Consider the following 23,678-nt stretch of genomic DNA (forward strand, 5'->3'; position numbering starts at 1 on the left):
AAAGTGAAACATAAACGTGTGTAAAAAGTTATCAGATTCTTTCCTAATTGTATTGGGAGATCAATCCAAAACTATATTATTATGCTGTAGTTCCTGTGTTCAAACAACCCCACCCAAAAAGAAAGCAAGTTATTCATTTATGGTGCCTGTGGTCCAGGAAAATTCAGATGAAGTATATGTGCTGTGTTTGTGTTAGTGGGAAGGCAGCTCAGAGCACTGAGTGTACAAATCAGGGGTTAGAGGAAAACGCTCTGCTAGCAGGGAGAGGACTTTGGAAGTAAACCCAACTTTCAGCTAACCTCTGCACAGAATATCAACTTTGCCAAGTTCAGCTATTTTTACTACTACTGTAACGTGGATGCAGATGGGAAAAACTTTCCTGATTCACAGATTTAGAGTTTTGCTTGAAGGATTATTTACCTGTTGCGCAGAAATGGAACAAGTGATCTTGGGCTTTTGTGGACCACTGGGTCAGTTTATTTTCTTTATTTTATGTTTAAACTTTTTAACAAATCACTGCTGAATCTGAAAGCTGAGCATCTGATTTTTTACAGTGAAATCAAACTGTAATGTACACAGAAACTTATGATGGTCATGAGTTCCCTAACTTGGATACAACATCATTTTTGCTAGAAGATGATCTGATAAAAGTGGATAACAGGAGGACATGGGTTGGAGACGCAGATATTGTCCTAGACCAATCTTTGTTGCTGTAATTGTAGCAGTTTGCCTTTTCTATCAGTGCCTTTCTCTGCTTTGGAAAAGTATATCTTGGACCAGTAAGGAATATGCAGTTGTCAGTGACAAGGATATTAGGGACGTGGCTGCTGAGATGGAGGACTGCTCATATCGATGGGATAGCATTGTCAAAAAGATAAAGGATGTAAGTATATCATTAAATGACTAAATGTTGAACTGAATAATTCTAAATTATACTTATACGACACCTACAAATCCATTTATGTAGTACTTCTGTGTAATGTGAATGTTATATGTAAAGGCTTACAAAATAAACAATGTGGGGAAACTTAGACATCCATGAATTCTGGTCAGTCAGATCTGCCGGCTCATTTTTAGAAAAATATAAATATACATATATGTCCACTGGCAAAAAATACCAACCTACCTCCACAATCATGCAGGCTGGTATTTTCTCAGCACGAAAGTGTTTCCCGTTCTGTGGTAATGTATGTCAATATATTTATCAGTATCAAGTCATTGGTATGCCATCCCTCCAATATTACGCAAATTACCCAATTGTTTGTTGTCTGTTCTTTCTATGCTTTATGATCAGTGGGAGTAGGTGTGAGCCATGCTTTATCCATGCCCACTCCTACAAATGACAGCTACAAGATGATACAAGATGCTAAGGAAGGGAATTAGCTGTACAACTCTCCTTAATTTTATTATTTGTATGACCATTGGTGGTATGGACATTCAATAAATAGTTATTCTAACACCTGTTTTCATTTTAACTTATTCTTCAATTTAGATTCATCATGAGTTTCTATGAATCCTTTGTGTCACCAGTCGTAAGTTTGGGCTCCTCCAACCCATCCATTTTAAAGAGAGCAGGTCTTGACCTGAGATATCAACAAATAGATTTGGATTTTGTTGGGTGACTTTCCCAGGTCATGGCCATTGTATCAATGGTGACACCTTGCAGGTGATAGATTTAAGGAACCAATCAGATAACATTATTTAGTGGAGTTAGATGCCAAGCACAGGTCAGGACAGGTAGCTTTCAGGCAGATTTTTATTATGTAACAGTAGACGGGGTTAAAACAGGTTGGATTTAGAAACTAAAGTTATCAATATTTTTAGGTCAAGTATCACAATTTACTGGCAGAAAGTGTTTGCTTTAGCTTTGCTTTAAGATTTGAACAGGGGATGTTTAGGTATGTTATTTATATCTGTGGTAGAGAGACCTTGTCACCAAATTGAGGCTGTAACCAAAGTCAGAATCTAGAGTTTTTAATGCTCACTTTTAAGCATACATTTGTTTTTGTACATGTGGTTGAAATTTTGACCAGGAAGAGTCAATTTCCTAGCACAGCCTATGGCTCAAAGCCCTCTTATCTCCTAAGAGTCCCTAATCACTCTTGCTACACCTCCCCTCCCAGCCTGACATAAACTTTTTATGTAGCAGTTGAGGGAGGAGCAAAAATAAATACTTTAGAGCAGCTATTCTCAACCATGGATTTGTGGAGCCCCAGGGTTCCACCAATGGTTAGTAGGTTCCTTGAAATGTGGCTGATTGACCTCCAAATTGATGATGTATGCATAGTTCTTTTTAGGAGGCCTTTTCAAAAAAAATTTTAAGGGTTCCTCAGCAATAGAAAGGTTCAGAAAGGCTGCTATATAGTGTCAATTGGGTCTGATGGGCTGCTGACATCACACATGGATGGCAGTTCCCAGTAGCAATCCTAAGGGGGATAGTCTTTGGATATTAGCACATAGGAAGCTTTTACAGTCAAATGTAAAATGCACATATGCATTATCTATTCCTAATAAAAACATTGTTGAAATGAATGTTCTGGTGACGGGGTCTCTTTAGAGAGTTGGCTTCATAGGCAGAGGACTAACAGCGGTCCATTGGAGATGTTTGGGTGTTTGTAGCATTTTAAAATTTGTAAATCTGCTTTTTTCAATTTTATGGAGATATTTATTTTCTAAATTCTTCAGGAAGATAAAATGCCTGTCACTGCTGGAAAGGGCAGTAATGCCTTGTAATATTGTTAATTTGTTGTGGACTTTTCTATAGTGTGGATTCATAACCTCTGTGTGCTCTGCTGTACATGAATTCCTGTTGTTCCTGTGTTGAATGTGCTTGTCAGTGCTCGGTTATATTTGTCTGTGCTGAATAACAATAACAGGCTGCTGCAGTCAAAGGTAATTTTACTATGTCCCATAGCTGCAATTCAGAGATATAGCATAGCAAAAGGGAATACAGAAAAGTGGATAAATGGAAAATAATACAGTGGACCAGCAACCTACTGTAAAACAGCCAAAATACAGAGTTTTTCAAATAAAGCAGCACCGTGCAAGTATTTCCAAATTGTGTGACACTATCCTGCTAACACTGGTTGGCTCAACTCTGTTATCTGGCCGAGATTATGGATTTTTCAAGGAAAATGGAAGCTATAAATAAAAAGATTTAAAGGCTCTATTAGTCTAGTTGAGCAGCAGCTAGACAATTCAGAAGGCGAAGAAATACAAAAGATAGAAAATGTGTCTGAGCAATTACAAGTGCTATCCTGAATACAAGGGTCATTGTTGAAGAATAGACTGCGCTAAATAACATCACCTCTGCTAATCAACAATCATCATTCATAAAGCTACGTACACACGACAGATTTTTATCGCCCGATAATCGGCATCGGCCAAATATCGGGCGAAAATCTGCCGTGTACAGTCGGTGTCATCCATCGTCCGAACGACCGACCTGCCGGATCCACGGACGATGGACGACGACCGATCCTAATGAAAGGGAAGGGGGATAGCGCGCAGCAGGGTGCCGCTTCGTCGCTCTCCCCCTCCCCTCTCCATAGAGCAAGAACGGTGCTGTATGTACAACATCGTTCATGCATCGTGCAGTCCCTTGTCGTTGGAAAGGATCCTGAAAGATCCTTTCCAGCGACAAAAATTGCAAGTGTGTACGCAGCTTTAGTCTGAGTACTCTGATGGATTCCTTTATCTGAATGCCTGTATCTTAGTATATGGTTATCAGCAGATGCCAATTGTCATTTGTATCAAACATACAATTTTGTGGATTGCTATGTCACATATATAGGTTATTTGTGACCTTGCTACAAAATACCACTACTTATGGGAAATGCTATATGCTTATTTTTATTTGGAAAATATTCTGAACTATTAAAGTAGATGTTATCCCTCAACAGGCATTATAAAGATATAATATATTTTAAAAAATAAAATACATTGCAAACACGCTTTCACTTTTTTATCATTGTATGATGCCAGTGCTGGACATAGTCAACAGTGGGCCCCTGTGCAGAACTGACATGGAGTCTCTCTGTGGGGTCCCCTGTTGGCTGAGGAGGGTCTGGGCCCTCATGCAGTCACACATTTTGCACCTCCCTATGTCATTCTCTGTTGCATGTGCAAGTGCTGTTTACCTCGCTCAGCCTCTTTACAACCTGCCTACATATAGTGGAATATGCCTGGGCATTGTTAGTCTGCCCAGTTGTTTAAATCTTCCCCGGGGGAGTTTGAGCTAGAGTGATAATACAAGAGAACAACTGGAAGACAGCGATAGTGTTGTCACCCTATCAGAGTACATAAACTTTTATGAAAGGATCACCAAGTATTATTTTCCAAAAAAGCTGCAGTATACAGCTGCTTAATATCATTTTAAAATTACATGTGGTAGAAATAAGGCGTGTTGAGTTTACATCTTTATTTTAAAGTAATATTATTGTAATGTTTATCTAAAAATTATTTTGATAATAAGTTTTGCATTTTATAAACTTGCATTTCTATTTTCTAACATTGTGTTACAGAGATTTGTAGTTTAGCCAATAAGTGATGCTCTCTGTTTCTGAAAAATTTGTTCTGCCCTTTCTTCTAACAGTTATTAAATTATTGGCCACACAAGTACATTTTTAATGGTGGGGAGTTTAGCAGTATTTGTATGTAATGTACAGGGCTGCTTTAGCTTTCTCATTTCTTCAAGAACAGAAAATAACTGTTTATGTTTGTATGCAAAGATGCAGCACCCATGTCACTTACTATGAGCTTTACTGAAAACAATAAGAATAATCCTACCATAAACTACTAATCCTATCATCCCATATGTAACAGGATTGAAAAGACCCGTCCAGTGACAACCATGGCTCCCTCCATAGTGGAGAAGTGAGCTTAGCCACCCTGTATTCTAGTGTTTTTGTATCTTCCTGTTCTCTGCACAAGTTTAGCCAACTATCTTCTGTCAAATACCAAATACTTTTTCCCTTTGCAATAGAGAAAACGAGTCAAGCAGGGGTTAGTAGTCTAAAGCCCTGTACAGATATCAAATGATTGTCGCTGAAAACAATATTTCATGATTGTTTCCAGTAAGAGACTAACAAATTCTAGTTCTGTACACACAGCACCTTTCTGTGATATGGGGAGGGGAGGTTGAGTGAAATTCACAATCATTCCTCATAAGTCATTAGAATGTCCGCCACAGTGGATTCATGAACGATGTCAGTTAACAGCTGTATGCATGTTAGATTCTCTCTGTCTTTTATATAACGTGTGCACACAGCCTAATGCTATGTACCCACACTATATTCTTCAACGGAGATGATCATGATCTGGATGTGATCACTCTTGTATGCCTAAATTAGGAATAAAGTTTATGATGCATTGTGTGTTTTACCATTTTTTTTGGCTGATATTTTTTTAGTGCCTAGGTTCTAAACTGCATACTACATAAGAAACTAAATGTGTCAGTTGTCTGGTTTTATACTGATGTCAGCAGCTTTTCATTTCAAACAAATTTCATATTTTAATAAAACAGGAACATTTTATTTCCATAAGTTTAATAAACGATCAGTGTCTGGCTTCCTGCGGCAGACATTGGAACACTTTCTGAATGTGTTAGTGGCAATTCAGGTCTCCAATCATCAAGTGTTCTGGCTGTACATTGTATTTACTGGTCATTATGACTTTGGGGTCAGCAGTACTGCAGCTGACAAACTTTATTTGACTTTACTTTCACAAAAAAAAGAAAAAAGAAACCAGGAAGGTTTCTAGCTCTTTCACTTCAATTCCCTTCAAGGAAGATAAGCAGACTATGCTGTTTGATATATTTATCTTGTCAATTTAGAGAACACTATGATACAATCTTTATTGTTTACTGTAGATTATGCAGTCTGACATGGAATATTGTGAATTTTTATTACTAATGCGCATTAGAATAACTCAGTTTCCTTTTATATGAATTACTTGTTCCACCTGTCAAGTGCTGCTATTTGTAATCAGTAACATATGCCAATTATAGTATATTCCCTCTCCATCCTTTGGATCTAACAATACATCATTCTGACTACACATTTCAAAGGTTTGCTTTATATCCATATTATAAAATAAAACATCTCAAGTTTTTTTCTGGTAATATAAACAGCAATACCATTTACATAAATTTTAAGGCCTTGGTGCAACAGGGGGTAAAACTCAACTGCTGGGTACAATGAGACAATAGAGATGACTTTGCTTCATAATTTCAGATTTGTCTAAAGAAGAATTTTGTATATCAAGAGATGGGGTACAAGGTGTTATTGTGCTGGTACAGGGCTCCCATGCATTTACATTTCATTTAGTCTGGTGTCCCTGATGTCAGCTGTAAGTTCACTGCTTCAAATTTTTTGGGCATCCCCTATAAAAGGGAGACTCTACTCTTGAAAATGACTGCCATCACCTTTGAATCATCTTTTTCCTTTTCCTTCCATAATAACTGGCTTTGTGGATGCTGCTAGAGCATCCCTTTTGAACAACAACTTGGTACTAGGCAATGTTTCCACCTTTATTTCCTTCCTTCCTTTCTTACTTCCTTCCAAGGAGATTAGCAGCATTGATATGATATAATTATTATACATACAAAGTCCATTAGAAAACCCCTGGTAAATGTCAGCCAGATATGGTTTACATCTACTTCTAATAATTTTGACATGTTTATAAATGAGGTTGTGTATTTTAAAAAAGGAATGATAATTTTGGGATGAATTTAAATGTACTATACAATAAGTAAAGTAAAAAGTATCTGTCATTTTATGATACGTATCATTCTTAAGTTTGTAGTAAGTAATAATGCACCTCAACTTGGAATACTTCCAGATATTACATGTTACCATTTTGCTGTATTGTGAATAACTTTCATTCTCAGTATTCTGTCTCTTTGATATGCTATTGTTCTGTCTCTGGAAGACCTTTCTAATTGTTTAAAGGTGGATTTTGTTGCTGGGAGACTTTCAGAGATTCAAATAGCTATAACCGATAAACCTTTATGCTGGTATTTCTCATTCTTTTATTTCCAAAGGCAGTGATTCTGTTGAAACAGCCCTAGTGTAACAATATACAGAACATGATGAACAAAAAGAGACACAATAGATACATTGGTACATAATAAATTCATAGCAGGTCTAGAAAAATACTTAAAGTAAATTACTCAAATGCAGGATTTTTAAAACAGTGTTGAACCTTGATAAAGCTGGTTTATGTTCATTCAGCTTCTTGTGTGAAATCTAAATATGTGCCCCTCTTCAATGTGTTTTGTGTTTTTCCCTGAACACGGTTATGCTCTATATTTCTAAGCACCAGAAACAGAGGCTACTGTTTCCTGACAGCTTTAAAAAATATATCAAATAGGTATTACATTATTTATAAGTGACAGTGCAGTACAGGCTGTCTTTCTTTTAATGATTCAGAGAAACTTGGACAATACATATATATAATGTATATAATCTATACTATATGGGCTAGTTATTTATATTTCATTTTGGATACAACAGCAAAAGGAAAAAATTGCAATGGACTAAGACAGTTTGCTTTCATTCATGTAACTTTAAAGTGATTCACTTAATTGTTCACCTCCTGTGAAAGTTCATCAGCATGCCTCCCCTAACTGGTGTTTACACCTGTTGGATGGCCCAATGTGACATTACTTACGATAAAGAAAAGTATTCTTTTTTCTATATTTTTATATCACCTAATAAAGGAGTATTCTACTTTCCTGATTAGTCAGTGATATCAGGAGGTGGGGATTCTTGGCCCATAACTCCGTTTGGTAATAGCATTGTCCCTATTGAATCCAATATGCAAACCAGTAAAAAGGTCAGTAAATTTGGATATTACCTTGCCATTTATATATTAAGCCCCCTTCATTGTTTAGCCAGTAGAGCAGATATTTCTAAATTTTGTTTTAATTAATTGCAACTCAGTCTCTGTACTCACTAAACAACAAGCGGAACTAAGTTGAAAATTAAAAACCTCACTTAGCTTTAATTTTTCCGATCCCTGCGGGAAATGTCTTCATTTGGGTCCAGCACAGTCCTGCTATCTGTTTTTGGCCCAGCGCAGAGGTAGCGCTGGACGTCGGCTTCTTCATCTGTCTTCTTCCTTTTTCTGGCGTCGTCACTCGATTTCACACTGTGAAGGAGTGAGATCGGGTCACGTAGCCTGCTGTGAAGTGGAAAAAAGTTCCAATCTCACTACTCAATACCGGCTCACTACTCACTACTGGCATTGATTTCCCCTCAAGGTATTAAAATGTCTCCTGAGTTTGGGCATGTGCACGAGGAGCAGCCAGGAGCCTCCTGGGGAAGGATTTCACCATTTTTTTTAATTTTTTTAAAAAGGGTGTTAAAGTAAAAAAAAGGAAGGTAATTTTCACTTTAGATAAAAGTGTTGTCTACCTTTTTATGTAAAGTAATAATTTTGGCTTTAACAGCTTCTGGTACTTTACGGAATGTATGCAATTTGCTCCTGGTTTTAGTGTAAAATATAGAGCTCCCCTACAACCTCCACTGGGCACTTTTATTCGCTCACATTCCCTTGCTGGACACATTCTTTTTTCCTCATACTCCACTTACTTCTATTGTTTATTCCTATCCCAGCAAGACACTTTTATACCCTGCCACCCCTCCTGGGCACCATTGCTTCCCCCAAACCGCCAGTGATCACTGTTGTTCACCTTCACAACCAGCTAGGCACTTGTTACTTCTACACACTGCTAGGCACTAACAGTCTTCCTACACCCAGCTGAGCACCATTGTTGTCTCCCATACCCTACAGGGCACTATTGTTTCCAAAACCCCCGCACTGTTGTTTTCCCATTCCCCAAATTGCTGTTTTGTTTTTCCTTGGCACTATTTTTTTTTCCTCATCCTTCCCTATTGCCCCCCGACCATTATTGTTCTCATCTACTTCCTGATAGCCACCCCCGTACTTTCTTGTGCCATGCTGAGTTTTCCTCAATTCTTCCCTGGGTCCAGTTATCCCCCCACACAGTTAAGAACTATAATTTTCCTCACTCATCCCTAGGCACTATTGTGCTTTTTACTACCTGCTGCACTATTTTCACACTTACAGTGTCCGGTCATTTTTCTTCCAACATACCCGAACACAACCTGTATTTTGTCCCTGCCTGCCTACTTTATACCAATGGACCGCTGACTTGACTTGACTGAGACATGCATTACTCCCACTGACCAGCAATATAAAGGTTGCCAAGGTACATACTCCTGCTTCTGTACTATGGTGTACATTGTCCTGACTTTCACACTCCGTGCAGTGTAGAACTTACATAGAGCTGACCCCTGCATACTCTGTGTGTTATGATGTATATCACAAAGACCAGACCAAAGTGTTTTTTTATCAACCGTTGCCCATTGCTCTTCTACAATGTATATTTATTGTAAGTTCAAAGAAAGTGTTAGTTCTCTGTGAATGTTATTTTCTGTTATCCTATGTGAGACACTGTTTATTATATTGTATTGTGTACATTGGGCCTGATTTGTTAAAGCTCTCCAAGACTGAAAAATTATTATTGGTGAATCTGGGTGATCCATCAGTATGTAGGCTCAGACTATATATTGATATTTTGTGTCAGGTAAACATGATAAACAGCATATTAATATTTTGTGTTTTTTTTGGACTTATAGGCTAATTTACACATGTTGCACCCTGTCTCCTTACTACTTGTAATATATGTGCACATAAGTAAATGAGTGATCTATCTGACAGCTGGTTCAAAGCTTTCAATCACACAAAGCACCACTCAAAGCAGAAAGCTACTGTACCTTATATAACTCATAGTGCTCTGAGGATCCCTTGTCTGTGTAGTCAATGGATTATTTTCAAAGCGTTTATTATAAGTAAATAAAATATCAGTTAAAAAAAAAATAAAATTTGAATTTACAAAAACAATTAAAAATGGATTCCAAAGCAGATTTTCTTTAGCTCATATTCAGTGTTACATAGCAATGAATCAGAGTAATATTAAGGATAATTACTTTAACAGAATGATGAGACTGTTAGGGTATTTTTTTGCAAAACAAGTTTTGCTGACAGGGTTGTAGGTCTAATATTTACACCTCGATTAGATATGATGTCAGACTGTTCTCTAATAAAAGCAATATGCGAATAGGCAATTAATTGTCTGCCTTCATGTCAGTGAAAATTATTGAGCTTTAAATCACTTTTGCTGTGTGTTATGGTCTTCTTTACACTTCAAATAAATAACATTTATAGTCCAAGGCTTTTTCCTAAACCTAATGCCCTGGAACAAAATTGGCAGTCATTTCCAACCTTTTTGGGACAAGTGATTTATTAAATAGCTAACATAATTTGGAAACGTAGTGAAATGTATCTTTAGCATAGCAGATCCTAAGCCGGATGTGATAGTGAGCCACTAGATCTTCTTACTGAAGGGCAGGAAATGGCACTGAATTCCAGTCATTTTATTTTTAGCCTTTATTATTACAGTCACCAGTCAGCATAAGTCATTTTTTGCCTATAAAGTAGCTGTAAAAAAGAATGACCTTACCATGCTAGGATCATTACATTTGCCTTGGGTGCAAAAACTATACCATTCTGTAAATAGAAACTTCACATATTCATTACATTTATACTGACAGAGCCTATTAAATGATAATACATTTGGTAGGTGTTCTATTTTCAATACCAGAGCAATTTTCAGGTTCTGGATATGTGGCAGGAAAGAGAGGGCTATTGTCTGGTTCTAAAATGCTATCAATACAGTTTTCCTTTTCTTAGTTACAAAAATAATCATACCATGATAAAAAACACATTTTATAGCTACCACTTATGAATATATTGCATACCAGTAAATAATAATAAATGTAATAAATCTGAAGCAAACATCTTATTTTCACAGAGAAAAGAGATCTGGCAGTAGAACAAGAAGGGCTATACTCAAATAAGTGTTAAATAAAAAGTAGGCTTTTTCACTCTAAACATTTTACAAGCTGTCACAGGAATCACATTAGCAGGAAATACACTGATTATCCCCTAATCGTTACTGTAAGACTATATAAATGTCCAGTGACGCCATACTTATCAGCCTTAATTGGAAATCTGGAATCACGCAACCCGGAAAGCAACATACGGTATACACATTGTTATTGATGTCAATCTCAATAGAAAGTCTGAATACATGTAATGCTCTTATGGTATCAAAAGCATTTCCTCAAATGCCACATCATATTGGGTCTGATTTAATAACGAACACTTGCTGAATCACTCAGGTTCACTAATGAAAGTGCATCTTCTCCAGCCTTGGAGATCTTTAATAAATCAGGCCCAAACCTTTTTACAGCACAGTACATAGAAATCACATCAGTGAAAGAATTGGTGTGCATAGTTTATATTGTTTTACAATGTTTTAAATAAAAGCTGGGAAGTTTGGAACATGTGGCCTGATTTATTAAAGCTCTCCAAGACTGCATACACTTTCATAAGTAAAGTTGGGTGATCCGGCAAACCTGAAATGGATTTCTTCAACACCATTTGCTAGCAAATGTTTAGAATCCTGGATCAGATGTATTTCAGGTTTGCTGGATCACCCAGCTTCACTGATGAAAGTTATCCTTTCTAGCCTTGGACATCTTTAATAAATCAGGCCAATGGTCTCCATTGCTTCAACATTACCGTACACTCTCAAAAGATGAATAGCTGTTGATTCCACTGCTTGTCAGGATCAGTAGGACTCCACCATGCGTTTGTATTGTCATTTTCCCCTTTTTACCTGATTTCTTTCTTGCTCTATTATGCTCTCTGTTTCTGATGCCATACTTTAACTTTTAACATCCCTCCTTTAGCCCATACACTACATAAAAAAAGCCCACATGTGTCCTCCACTTAATCATTTCTACAATGAGCCTTTCCATTGACTTATGTGACTGTTTGAAATGTTATTGTTAGTTTTTAAGGTTCTAGTGGACCATTGTTTCTAGTGAATCTGACATTAAAGTGTACCTAAACTCAACATTTTTACTTTACATAGAAAGGTAGACAACCCTTCTATGTAACGTAAAAATGTTGGTGTTATTTAAAAGGAAAAAAAGGGTGCAGCACCGCCCTTTTAGGTCTTGATCACCTAGACCAGTGGTCCCCAACCTTTTGCAGGTCGCGGACCACTAAATCTACTGACTTGCGACCTCTCATGCGCAGGGGCGTGTATCATTCAAAGGGGAGGAAACTTCCCCCCAGAGTGACATCATGATGCCAGAACCCACCCACTCTCGCATTGCAGGTCTGAGATCAGGTAATGAAGAAAGAAGACTGACGAAGAAGATGGAAGTGAAGATGGAAGATGGCTGCGCCCGGCCCTTCTGACGAAGAGGGATTCCAGGACGACGCAGGTCCAGAACCATTTTTTTGTTTTTAGTCTAGTCACGCTTTAACCAAACTTTTTTGGTGGAGAATAATTCCCCATACAAATTACCACTTCCAAAAACACATGAACCTGAAACATTCTCCATTAAAGAATGTTTGCTAAATGTCCGAAATAACGCTTTATAAATATCTCATAGATAAGTCTTTATGTTGTCTGAATTATCAACTCTGCATAGAAAAGTGTTACAGGTGTAACATTTACAGATCTTATTTTACAGTATGCAGACTCAAGTAAGTTATGACAAGGCACTCAATAAATTAAATTATAGAATTGAAAACCTTTCAAATGCAAGTGGGTTCCTTAAGGACCCCCTCTGAATTGGAGCAGAGTGCAACTTACTGATATTTGTGGATCTGGCATTCTACCTTTTATTCAGGTGGTCAGCATCATGAGTGTTTCTCATCCAGGGTTATGTGGAACCCTAGTGTTACTCGAGAGGTTGTTAGGGGTCCCTTGAGCTCTGGTCATTTGCCACTGGCACCAACGATGACTTTTTGACTATCTGTAAGGGTGACATTTTTTCTATTGGCCAGCAATGTAAGAGGCATTCTTCCTACTGACAACCACAATTAATTAAGTAATAATAGCAGGGGTTCCCTGAAGATCTGAATTTATTTCATAATTTATAAGGGATCCTCTATGTTAAAAATGTTGTGAGGCTTTTGCCCTTATAGGGAGTCAAAAAAGTAAAAGTACCATATTATAGTCGTGTACAGAAGAAAGTGATAGGCTAAAGTCAAAGCTGAGCACTGGATAACACATATTGTATGCTGCTCATAAATGCATTCTATGAATTCCTTTTTTTATTAACTAACTAATGGTGGTAAACTAGTGTTTTGTAATCTTTCCTTTTCCTTTATTTCAGTTATTTCCTCTGATAATGTCTTTCAGTGGATGTAAACAGGAAAAAGCCAACCATATCCTGTAACACTGCCAAGTTAGGCTTTCCCCTGACCTATATTTGAACAAAGATTTTGCTGGATCATAGTTAGGATTATTTGTGGAAGTTGCATAGGAAGTGAAATTTTCTCATTGTAATGTTCTACTTGTGAACTCCAGGTTGATAGAAAAAGCATGTATCTATTCTTTAAAATCAATAACGCAATTATACATAAATTCTACATAAAAACATAAATACATTCTACATAAATGTGTCCCTAAATCATGACATCAGTTTAACTTGCTCTTCGTATGCATTCACCTGGCTGTAGGTGGGGAGGTAACACCAATGTATTCCAAAAAAAGCTAGCATAAAAAGTAGCATTTCCCCTTTGGTTGTGCTGAGTGACTGAGTGAAAGTACAAGTAAAAACCACATGGTATAGCAGGGAGCACAAAGCCACACATTTTTTAATAGTATTATCTACTATATTGTAAACATTATAGAAACGATGAGAAACTATTTCAGACTTGCAGTTGACCACAGTGTTCTTCCCTTCATTCTTACTACATCTTTCCTTGGCTTCTCCTCAAAATTAGTCATAGGCTATAATAATGACATATAACTATGGTAGGGACATTAGATTGTGAACCCCACTGAGGGACAGTTAGTGACATGGCTATGGACTTTGTAAAGTGCAGCATAATATGTTGGTGTTATATAAATAAATAAAAAATAGCTAACTCAGACCTATTGGGATGGTATGTACACAGGTGGCATTAGGGTAAGTTTTGTTTAAAGTTGAAGGTAACTCAAAAGAATGAAAAAGAAGAGATCACTTGTCTCTATGAAAGACTATAATAGCCGTCCATATAAATTGTAAAAATGCAAAATTTAAAACTGAAATTTAGTTTGTGAGGATGTGCTTTTAAAATTCTTTTGTAAACAATGGTAATAGTTGATAAATACATGACCAATGCACTCCTATGAAAGCTGAATGAGAGTTAGGTATGAACATCAAGGCTCCATTTTCATGTTTGTAATTTGTGTTTATTTCATATCAAGAGGCATCTAGAGACTGACCCTGGTAAAATGAAGATGACATTAATATGATCTGCTCTATTAACTCAGAATGCTGTTGTTTCCCTTAAATTTCAGCTCAAGATAGGGACGGTAAATTTTCTAATAACTGTGCAGTTAATAACGATACTTATTTATACTTGACAAGCGTTATAAATTTTTTTTTTTTTTGCTCTACAGTCGCTCTTCTTTTTCCAGACTTAGAAAGCCTCACATTTTAGCTGTCAGATTTGCCTTAAATGTTACCATAAAGGTTGTACAGAGATGACAAGAAGGTATGTGCTCTGCTTACTGTATGTCATACATTTGTATAAAAGCACATGCTTTCCGTCAGGTGGGTCAAATAGTTTACATGTCTAACTTCTGCAGGGAAAGGACAGACTGTAAATGACACAACTGTCAGGTTTGGTGATCTACGCTGTACTTTAGGTAAACAAACCACTACTCTACAGGAGCGGCATTGGCTTCAGTTCAAGATTGCACCAGCTAAGCTATCCCAATTTTTTTAAAATACAGGAAGTGAATGTGAAATATATTTTTCAAAGGAAATGTTTTGTTGTGCAATCATGAAATGAAGAACCTAAACTACTTTACTAGTCATACAGTGCTTTATGTAATACCTCACTTAAACAAGTTTTATAAGCCCCTTGACAGTTTACAAAGGCAAATTCTTGTTCTGCTTTGTCTTACAATGTAAACTTTTCTAGAACAAGTAAAAAAAGGTGAAGCTAGACTTCGTCCAGGCATCCTATGAATATATTGTTGGTTGATTTAAAGTAAATTATTATATACTGTAGTAATGTAAGAGAGGTTGAAAGACTGAAGTACCAGATGAAAACTAGTGCACTATTCTACAGTAAAGGATATTATATATTGTAGTACCAGTTCTTAGTTTCTGAGGATAAGAACAATTTCAGCAAGTGCAAAAAATACCCTTTGACCTGAATGACCTGAAATCATGAATATTGTACACCCATGTAATGGAGATGAGGAGAAGAAGACATTATTAAAATTCTAACATAAAGTCGATCCAGATTGTCAACCATGGTTTCCTATATAGTAGATGTGTGATCAAAACCACACTGGGAAAGAAAGTGTGTGATTTGCGAGATTACCATCTAAAAGCATTAGCATGCAACACAAGCATGAGCAAAGCAACAATAGCATGGACAAAGAAAAAAAGCTGCAAACTGCAATATGTTGCATTTTTGATTTGTGGTTTACATGTCTTGGGTCCAATTCTCTTGTAATACAATTGTACCTGTATAATAAATGTTTCCTGTGTGTTGGATGTTTTTTGTGTACAAGAGGCAATCTATATGAGGCTATGCCCCTGATTCATCAAGCAGAATCGGATTATCGGTCGCGCATTCGTATTAGCGATCCGGAATCGTACGCGGTCGCGCTATTCAACAAAGGAAAAAGCTCGCGCACGGAGCCGCGCTTATCCGACAGCTTTTTACTGGCGATCTTGCATTAAAAGTCACTGTTCCCCTAAAAAATCATTCTAATGGCACACACATTACCCATAGCCCTAAAAAAAATGTTTGCGCTGTTTAAATGTTTTTAACATTTATGTGCACTAAGAAAAAAGCATATTTTTAAATCACTAATTTCTGCTATATCTCTAAGTTTCTGAAGGCCACAGTCTACCAGTATGGCATAGCCTTTAATAATCTCTCTGTATGACATTTCTGCACCATGGACAGTCTTTATTTTGATATATGGCAGCTCTTTTTAATTAATCCCAATAGAAGAATGTGAAATGTCAATTTTGGGTAGCGATGTAGGTATGGTATACGTAGGATGGGTTGGCTTACAAGATAAGTGGGTGGCAGATTTCAGTTAAATCATGTGCTTTAATTTAGACACAAAGGCCCTGATTTATGAAACCTCTCCAAGGCTGGAGAGAATACACTTTCATCAGTGAAGCTGGGTGGTCCAGCAAATCTGGAATGGATCAGATCCAGGATTCAAAACATTTGCTAGCAAATAGCAAATGATTTTTAAAAATCCATTCCATGTTTTCTGGACCACTCAGCTTCACTTCTGAAAGTGTATTCTCTCCAGCATTGGAGAGCTTTCATAAATAAGGGCCAAAAGCTTTATGAAACTAGACTGCATTTTTTTTTGTGTGCTTTAACCTTCTATTGTAAAATAATTGCAAATACATCTTTATTATTAGATATGAGTATATGCAAAAGTACCTAGTGTGATGCATTTCTTATTTTTTAGTATGAAGAAATCATAAAAGAGAAGTTGGTTTCCAATGCACATAGAAAAGTCTTACTTTATACACCTTCTGCATTGAATACTGAGGAATCTTCCTTTTATAAAAGAATCCTGACACGCCTTGGATATACAGTCCTACAATTTGGAGACATTGGAAGTGTTAATGCATTTGCCAAGCATAAACAACACACACAGAGTAAGTATGTGTAAAAGTTGCATTAGTATATCATATTCCATTTTGTCCATATCAATAATATGTTCCCTATTATAATGTTTATGATTCACAGACTGAGCTATGACATTAGGCATTTATTCTGGTATAATTTCCATCTTGTCTTCTGTTTTGCTTCGCCTACATTTTATCAGACCACTTTTAAGAACACAAGATTATAGAGGTTACTTAGAAGAAAATTACAGTCCTTTCCCATGGTGATCATAACCAGTTAAATATCATGTTTAATAGTCTTGGGGAATAAAAATACAACATCTAATTGGTCACCATGGAAACATCTATACTTCTATTTTCTTTTTTCACTTATTTTACTTTGTATTAAGCAACTTATATATGTATGTACCAGTTTCCAGTCGAGGCAGAAAATTTAACTGAACATAGCAGTAAATATAAACATTGAAAGAAGAAAATAACCAGAATTTTAAATTATCTAATAAGAAAAGAAGATTTAATATTTTATCACAATATGGTACTTAATCCAGAACAGCTCTGACATTCGGAAAATTGCTGTCTTGAATTTTGGTTATAATTCACTTGTATGCATATACAGGGACATGACACACGCAGCTGTAATATACACAAATATTACTTACCAATAATAAGGTAAATCAAAAATTAACATGTGTGCGCTTAGAAATTATTGTATGTCTGTCAAAATAAATTATTCACAATACTATTATTAAACAGTTACATTTTTTAAAATACGCCCTATTTTTAAAAGCTGTCCTTGTCTGACATTTAAGTGAATATCAATAGACTATAGTAGCAATCAGGACGAATTATGTCGTCAGTCCTCTGCAGGCAGTAGGATCTGTCTTTATAGTGTCATCTTCCCCAGTGATCACTGAAGCTACAAAAACCAAAATAAAACACAACAAAATAGAAATTACATTCCATAGGAGCTATATACTAGTCATACATCAACTGGTAAATCCCAAGTCATTTTTGAACCCGTCAATTGTGCCATTATTAGGTTATATATGGCATCTGATGAAAAAATGACATGAGCACTCATAAAAGAATACAAGCACAGAAACAAACACGTTATTGTTATTAAAGACACATTTATTAATAACCTTCAAATTAAATTCCTACAATCACTAATTGTGGCCATAAATGGGTAGATGTCTCTTTGTTGGCTTTGCCATTGGGCCTGATTTATTAAAGCTCTCCAAGGCTGGAGCGAATACACTTTCATCAGTGATGCTGGGTGATCCAGCAAACCTGAAATAGATTTCTTCAAAGCCATTTGCTATCTGCTAGTAAATGTTTTGAATCCTGGACCAGATCTATTCCAGGTTTGATAAATCACACAAGTTCACTGATGAAAGTGTATCCTCTCCAGCCTTGGACAACTTTAATAAATCAGGCCCATTGTACCTGAACCTACAAAACATATTTAATACGTTTCTGGATAAAACTGTTGATGTGCCAGCAGGCTCCTATCTTTCTTTTGACATGACAACTCTGAATTCCTAAGCACATGTTGTCAACCCTACCTAGTTCTTTTCCAATGGATTACAAAACTGTGTTTCATACCGGATTTAAATGAACCTATACAAAGTAGCTCTGGTAGTCTTAAAAAATCAGTCTGTAACCCCAGGGTGTGCAGTGACTTCTCCACATACTTCCAATATGAACATAATCCAGTGAGTATATTGCTTTTATAGGTGCAGAAAAGAAAATTCACAAACAATTTTTTAGTATAGGTATTTCTAATTAGTGTATGTATTAGTGACATCCCAAATGAAAGCTATGTGCCCTGGTGCCAATATAAACCACATTTATATCCACTTTAATTGGCAGTCAACATTTTAGACAACAGAATGGATATACATATACCATATACAGTGAAGTAGCAGAATAAATAATAATATTTTTTTTTTGTTTATAAGATACTTTTTACTTTAAATAGTTTGTGTTGATAATATTTCTATTGAGTATTTTAAAAATACACTTTTACATTTTTCATTTCTAAAGTTTACCATTATATAACAAAGTTAAATAACACAAAGTTGAACAGCAGTATTTTATGTTCAAAATTCTGTCTGAGACATTTGTTATCTTTTCTGTTTCTTGCAAGAGTACTATTTTGGAATCAGTTTGGATTGGATAGATGCCAGTTGTCTTAGAAGGGACTTATAAGGAAAGTAGCTAAGACTTCCATTAACCTTTCTGTATTCATAGCCTTTATAAAACTTCAATATTTGTTCACATGAATATGTGAAATGCTTTTTTTTTTTGTAAATCCTGAGAATGCTCTCTACGCCCTATTTCTTTTAAGAGAAAAAAAAGTTTTCTTTAGCTATCGCTGGTTCTCTTTGCAGTTACACATACAGATAAGTTGTATGTATAATACAAACACACTAGAAGAAAATGGTTTGCTATAGACTATAATCTTTTTGATCGAGAGCAGGCTTCTCACTCGAGCTATTTTTGGATAACTACAATTTTAAAGGCTTTGAACAGAATAACATTCAAGGGATGTACAGAACAAAGAGAAAATCAACCATGTGCACAGCTAATTCAAAGATTCTTTTTTTTTTTTTTTTTTTTTTTACTGTATCTAGATTTGGAGTGTCAGTAAATCTTGGCAAGCTGAATTACTGAATTACCAATCTCTGAAATTCATTTTCTCTCCATCTGCTTGCATGGCTTTCATAATTGGTCTCAAGCTTTACAATACGAGTATAGTTATCCCTAGTGGGGATTTTGAGAATTTAGCCGAAGGAATGAGACACTGCGGCAAGGGTGAGACTGAGGGCTAGTGGAGTCATCCGTTTCAGCGGGAATGAGGATGAGGATCTTAATATTTAAAATTCCAGAGGTATATTTATGGAATTTAGACCCATTTTGGCTAGGTTTTTATAAATGTAAGTTTCACTTCAAATTACATAGATCATAGATCTTGTACTGACCACACAAGCATCCACCCAGCACGTTAGCTCAGAGGATGACACTCTGGCCTTTGCTGTGCTAGGTTCCAGGTTCAAATCTTGGTCAGGGCACCATCTGCATGGAGTTTGCATGTTCCCCCCATATTTGCATAGGTTACCTGCGGGCACTCGGATTTCCTCCCACATTCCAAAAACATGCCATTAAGTTAATTGGCTTTCCCCCCAAAATTAACCTTACACTGTATCAAAGACAAATGAGGTAGGGACAATAAATTGTGAGCCCCTCTGAGCCTCATGACTTTGGACTTTGTAAAGCGCTACATAATGCGATTTATTAAAACTAGCTAAAAAGAATAATCTTTCCCATAACAGATCTGTTCTCTATTGTTTTATTCGATTTGATATCTAAAATACTTAAAAGATACCTCCACCTGCCTTGCCTTGCCACCCTGCCTAGTGCAAAGACTTTTCAATGCAATTAAAAAAAAAAATAAACACATCTGAAAATGATTGTTTAAGAGTCTATCAAATGCTACATGTGCCACACAATCACTTTGAAAAGAAGGATTTTATTATTTCTGACCTGATTAAAGCTTTCTGCCCATGAAGTTACCTTTACTGCCTATACTCCAGTGTCACCTGTGTAAATATCACATTTCCCATATTCAACAGGACATTGGTGCTTGTAAGCAACCATTATGCATGGTTAATTCATATCTTGTTCAGATTAGGATTGGTTCATCTGCTAGGCAGAACTGCCCTGGTTTGTTTACTCAGCAAATCAAAGTGTATCCTGTGATCTGTATTCATCAAAGTAAAAATAGAGCTGTGCGGCACATGTTGGGTCAGCACAGGCTGCAGATGATAATGGAAGTATGTAACTTGTAAAACATTTACTACCTAATAGTACTAATAGTAATAGGAAGTGTGGCAAATCTGTTTGCAGAGGGGACATTATGTTCACTTCAAATGTATTATATACATCTAATCTGTTGAGAACTGTTGATCAACGTTAGAAACTTTGATTTAACTTTATGAATTGCAAGATTGTTGAGTAGCAGTGATTCAAAAAGTATTCACTATCAATGTTTGAAAACGTACTGAGGACTAAAACCAGCATTTTTGTAGGGCTGCATTTTCTTCTCATTGCAAGTTTCCTTTTATCAAAAGCTATACATCAAATTTGAAGAATCAAGCGTCGTTAATGAGCATCCTAGAAGTTGACTTGCATAGCAGGATATGAAAAATGTTCCCTGCTATTTTTTTCTGAGTAATCGATTCATTATTGTTTTTTATTCAATCCATGTGCTGTTTTAATTCTAATGAGGCATACCCAAAAGGGCTTACTGCATGCTCCACAGTAAGGCAAAATGCTTTGAAGTTGAGCAAACCCTACAAAGAGTTACAGCTGTTGTTTGTTTGCAAGGCATAAATAATGTAATCAATCACTTCAATAGAGATTACACACTATAATGCTGCCTGATAGCCTTGGTATCAGGCCTGATGGCTTTTTTTTAGCTATAGTGCTTGACAAAGAACATTGTATTATTTAATACTAAGGCGGTTATAAAAAGTTTTTCACGGTGATAATTTATCAATTTTAACTGATACTACATCAGATTGTAGCAGCACATTGTGCCTGGAGCTGACACCCCTAACCTTCTGACTGGCTCTTTGAATTTCATAAATTATAGTCAGATATATTATTGCCTGAAAAACTGTAGTGCTGAAAACTGGCATGTCCTTGGTGCAGAATTCATGTGACAGAACAGAGATGAAGCCGGAAAGTTATGGCTTAATTTTATGTTTAGTGTGCTTAAATGATCTCATCAAGCATGCAGGCCACCAGACTATGAGGAAAGTTTTAAAAAAAGCTGATCCTATATATTATTATAAATTAGATGTTAATTCAATTAAATCATGTCTTTGTTGCAATTAATGACCGGAGAAAGTTAGAATATTAATATAAATTATATAATTTACAATTTACAAGTATAGATGTCTGCACAGGCATAGTTTGAATCCTATCTTGCTAAATAACAGAATAACATGCATTTAATTAGTTTTAAGTCTTTCTGTGTGACAGATGTGATTGATAGAACATTGAAAGCCTCAACTTTGCATACAATTTTTTTAGCTCTTCTGTTAAGTTTGCACATGATCATGTATTGTCTCCCTTCAACAAGTTGCAATGGAAATTTGCTTTCATGGTTCATGTCACATGATAAAAGATGTGGGTTAACCCGTAAATGGCACTAATTATGTAGCTTTATAGATTCTATGTTTACCAGCTAAAGCGCACCAGAAACATAAGGTAACAGAAGCCTGATCCAACCGTTTTAGGATAATAAGATGGAGATGATCTCACATCTGTAGGTGCTTCAGGTAGCTATGTCTGTCTTCTTGCCCATGACTTATTGTAGCAGTTGAAGTGGAAGTTTTTTGTGAAAGGGAAATATTTTAGGACTGGGTGCTGAAGGGTTTACTATGGGCAAGCACTGGTTTTGTTTTCTTTCTGGGTCTCTTCATCCCGTAGTCAGGCCACTACTGCTAAGTGCTGAAATAGAGAAAACACCAAGACTTTGTACACATGTTGAATGATTCTCGCCTGATAAAAACGGTCAGGCTCTTCCCAGGGAAGAATCTGACATGTGTACAGTGGTTGCCCGACGCCGTTTATGGATCCATCTAACTGCAATGGAGAAAAAAAAAAAACATTTTGAAATATGTGTGTTTGCCTATTTTTGAAGTAATTCATTTTTTACAGTTGTAATAGGGTAGTTTTATGGCCTAATTCTGTGAAATGTTCTGACAAGAAATTTCTGTGAATTCCCCACAAAATAAAATTAAAGTATGTGGGTGTATGTTGTTAGATACTCAAGAGGAAGAGTGGGTGAAGACAGACCGAGGGTAAGAAAAGGGCTTTGTGACCAATGACATATATGAAGAAAAGGTTTATTGAAGTTAGCTGTTAGCACACACACTATTCTGACAACGATTCAATATCTTAGGGATATATCAACTTTTTATAAGTTTAAGGACAGTCTTAAAAATATAATGAATGGAATTTGTTAGTTCAATTTGATGCCTGTTAAGCTGCGTACACACTTCCAATTTTTATCGTTCAAAATGAACGACAACGAACGACGAACGATCGATTGGGCAAAAATCGTTCGTAAAAAAAGTAACCAACGACGCCGACGAACGAGGAAAGTCGTTGGAAATGAACGACCGGACCGGCGGATCGGATTGGACGACGATAGTTGACCATCGTTCGTGTGTACGATCGTTCATTGATCGTCCATGGTCTGAGCATGCGTGATGAACGAACGTTCCTGCGGTGCACGTAACTTCCTGTATCGTTCAAACGATCGCATCTATTGTGTGTACAATATCTACGAACGATCGTGTCGTTATCTGTATGTACAGGATCGGTGCTATACGATCGTTCGCAGATATCGTGCAGGATCGTTCGTCGTTCGTTTACCAACGATAATAATTGGAAGTGTTACGTAGCTTTAGTTTCAACATGCTTTGCCAAAAAGAGCTTCTTCAGGGGAGGCAGGAACATCAGTTAAAATATCTAATGATTTTCCATTCCAGAGGTTGGGAATATAAGGCTGTCCTAGGTAAATGAGACATGGATAGCTCTGCCTCCCCACAGGTGAGACCACAATTTAATTACTGTACTTAGAGACCACAGATTTTTTCACGCACCAGCCTGTTGAGAGTTCTTCTACCCCACAGACCATAACTCAGTCTCTTATCTCAAACATTACCTTATTCCGGAACCTTTGTTTGAGAAAACTCTTTCCCCTCCACGAATATTTGCACAAACTTTTACTACATCTTCCACGCAATAAGATCCACATTTCACCATATTTGTCACCTCTTCTTGAAAACTGGGTATGGAAAGGAACCATTGCTCAATAGTCCT

At 36.5% G+C, this 23,678-nt stretch overlaps 1 protein-coding gene across 1 annotated transcript in view; it reads left to right on the forward strand.

Annotated features, from left to right (window-relative positions):
* The first annotated feature begins 268 nt into the window (after positions 1 to 268).
* Positions 269 to 23,678, forward strand: part of CPED1 (cadherin like and PC-esterase domain containing 1) — a 129,326-nt gene continuing 105,916 nt past the window's right edge. Inside the window, exons 1-2 of the mRNA XM_072399032.1 lie at positions 269 to 883; positions 16,616 to 16,808. Coding sequence (XP_072255133.1) covers positions 668 to 883; positions 16,616 to 16,808 — 409 coding nt within the window. The 5' untranslated portion in view covers positions 269 to 667. The remainder of the gene's footprint in view (positions 884 to 16,615; positions 16,809 to 23,678) is intronic.

The sequence above is a fragment of the Pyxicephalus adspersus genome, chromosome 2, assembly GCF_032062135.1.
Source record: "Pyxicephalus adspersus chromosome 2, UCB_Pads_2.0, whole genome shotgun sequence".
In the NCBI taxonomy this organism is placed as follows: domain Eukaryota; kingdom Metazoa; phylum Chordata; class Amphibia; order Anura; family Pyxicephalidae; genus Pyxicephalus; species Pyxicephalus adspersus.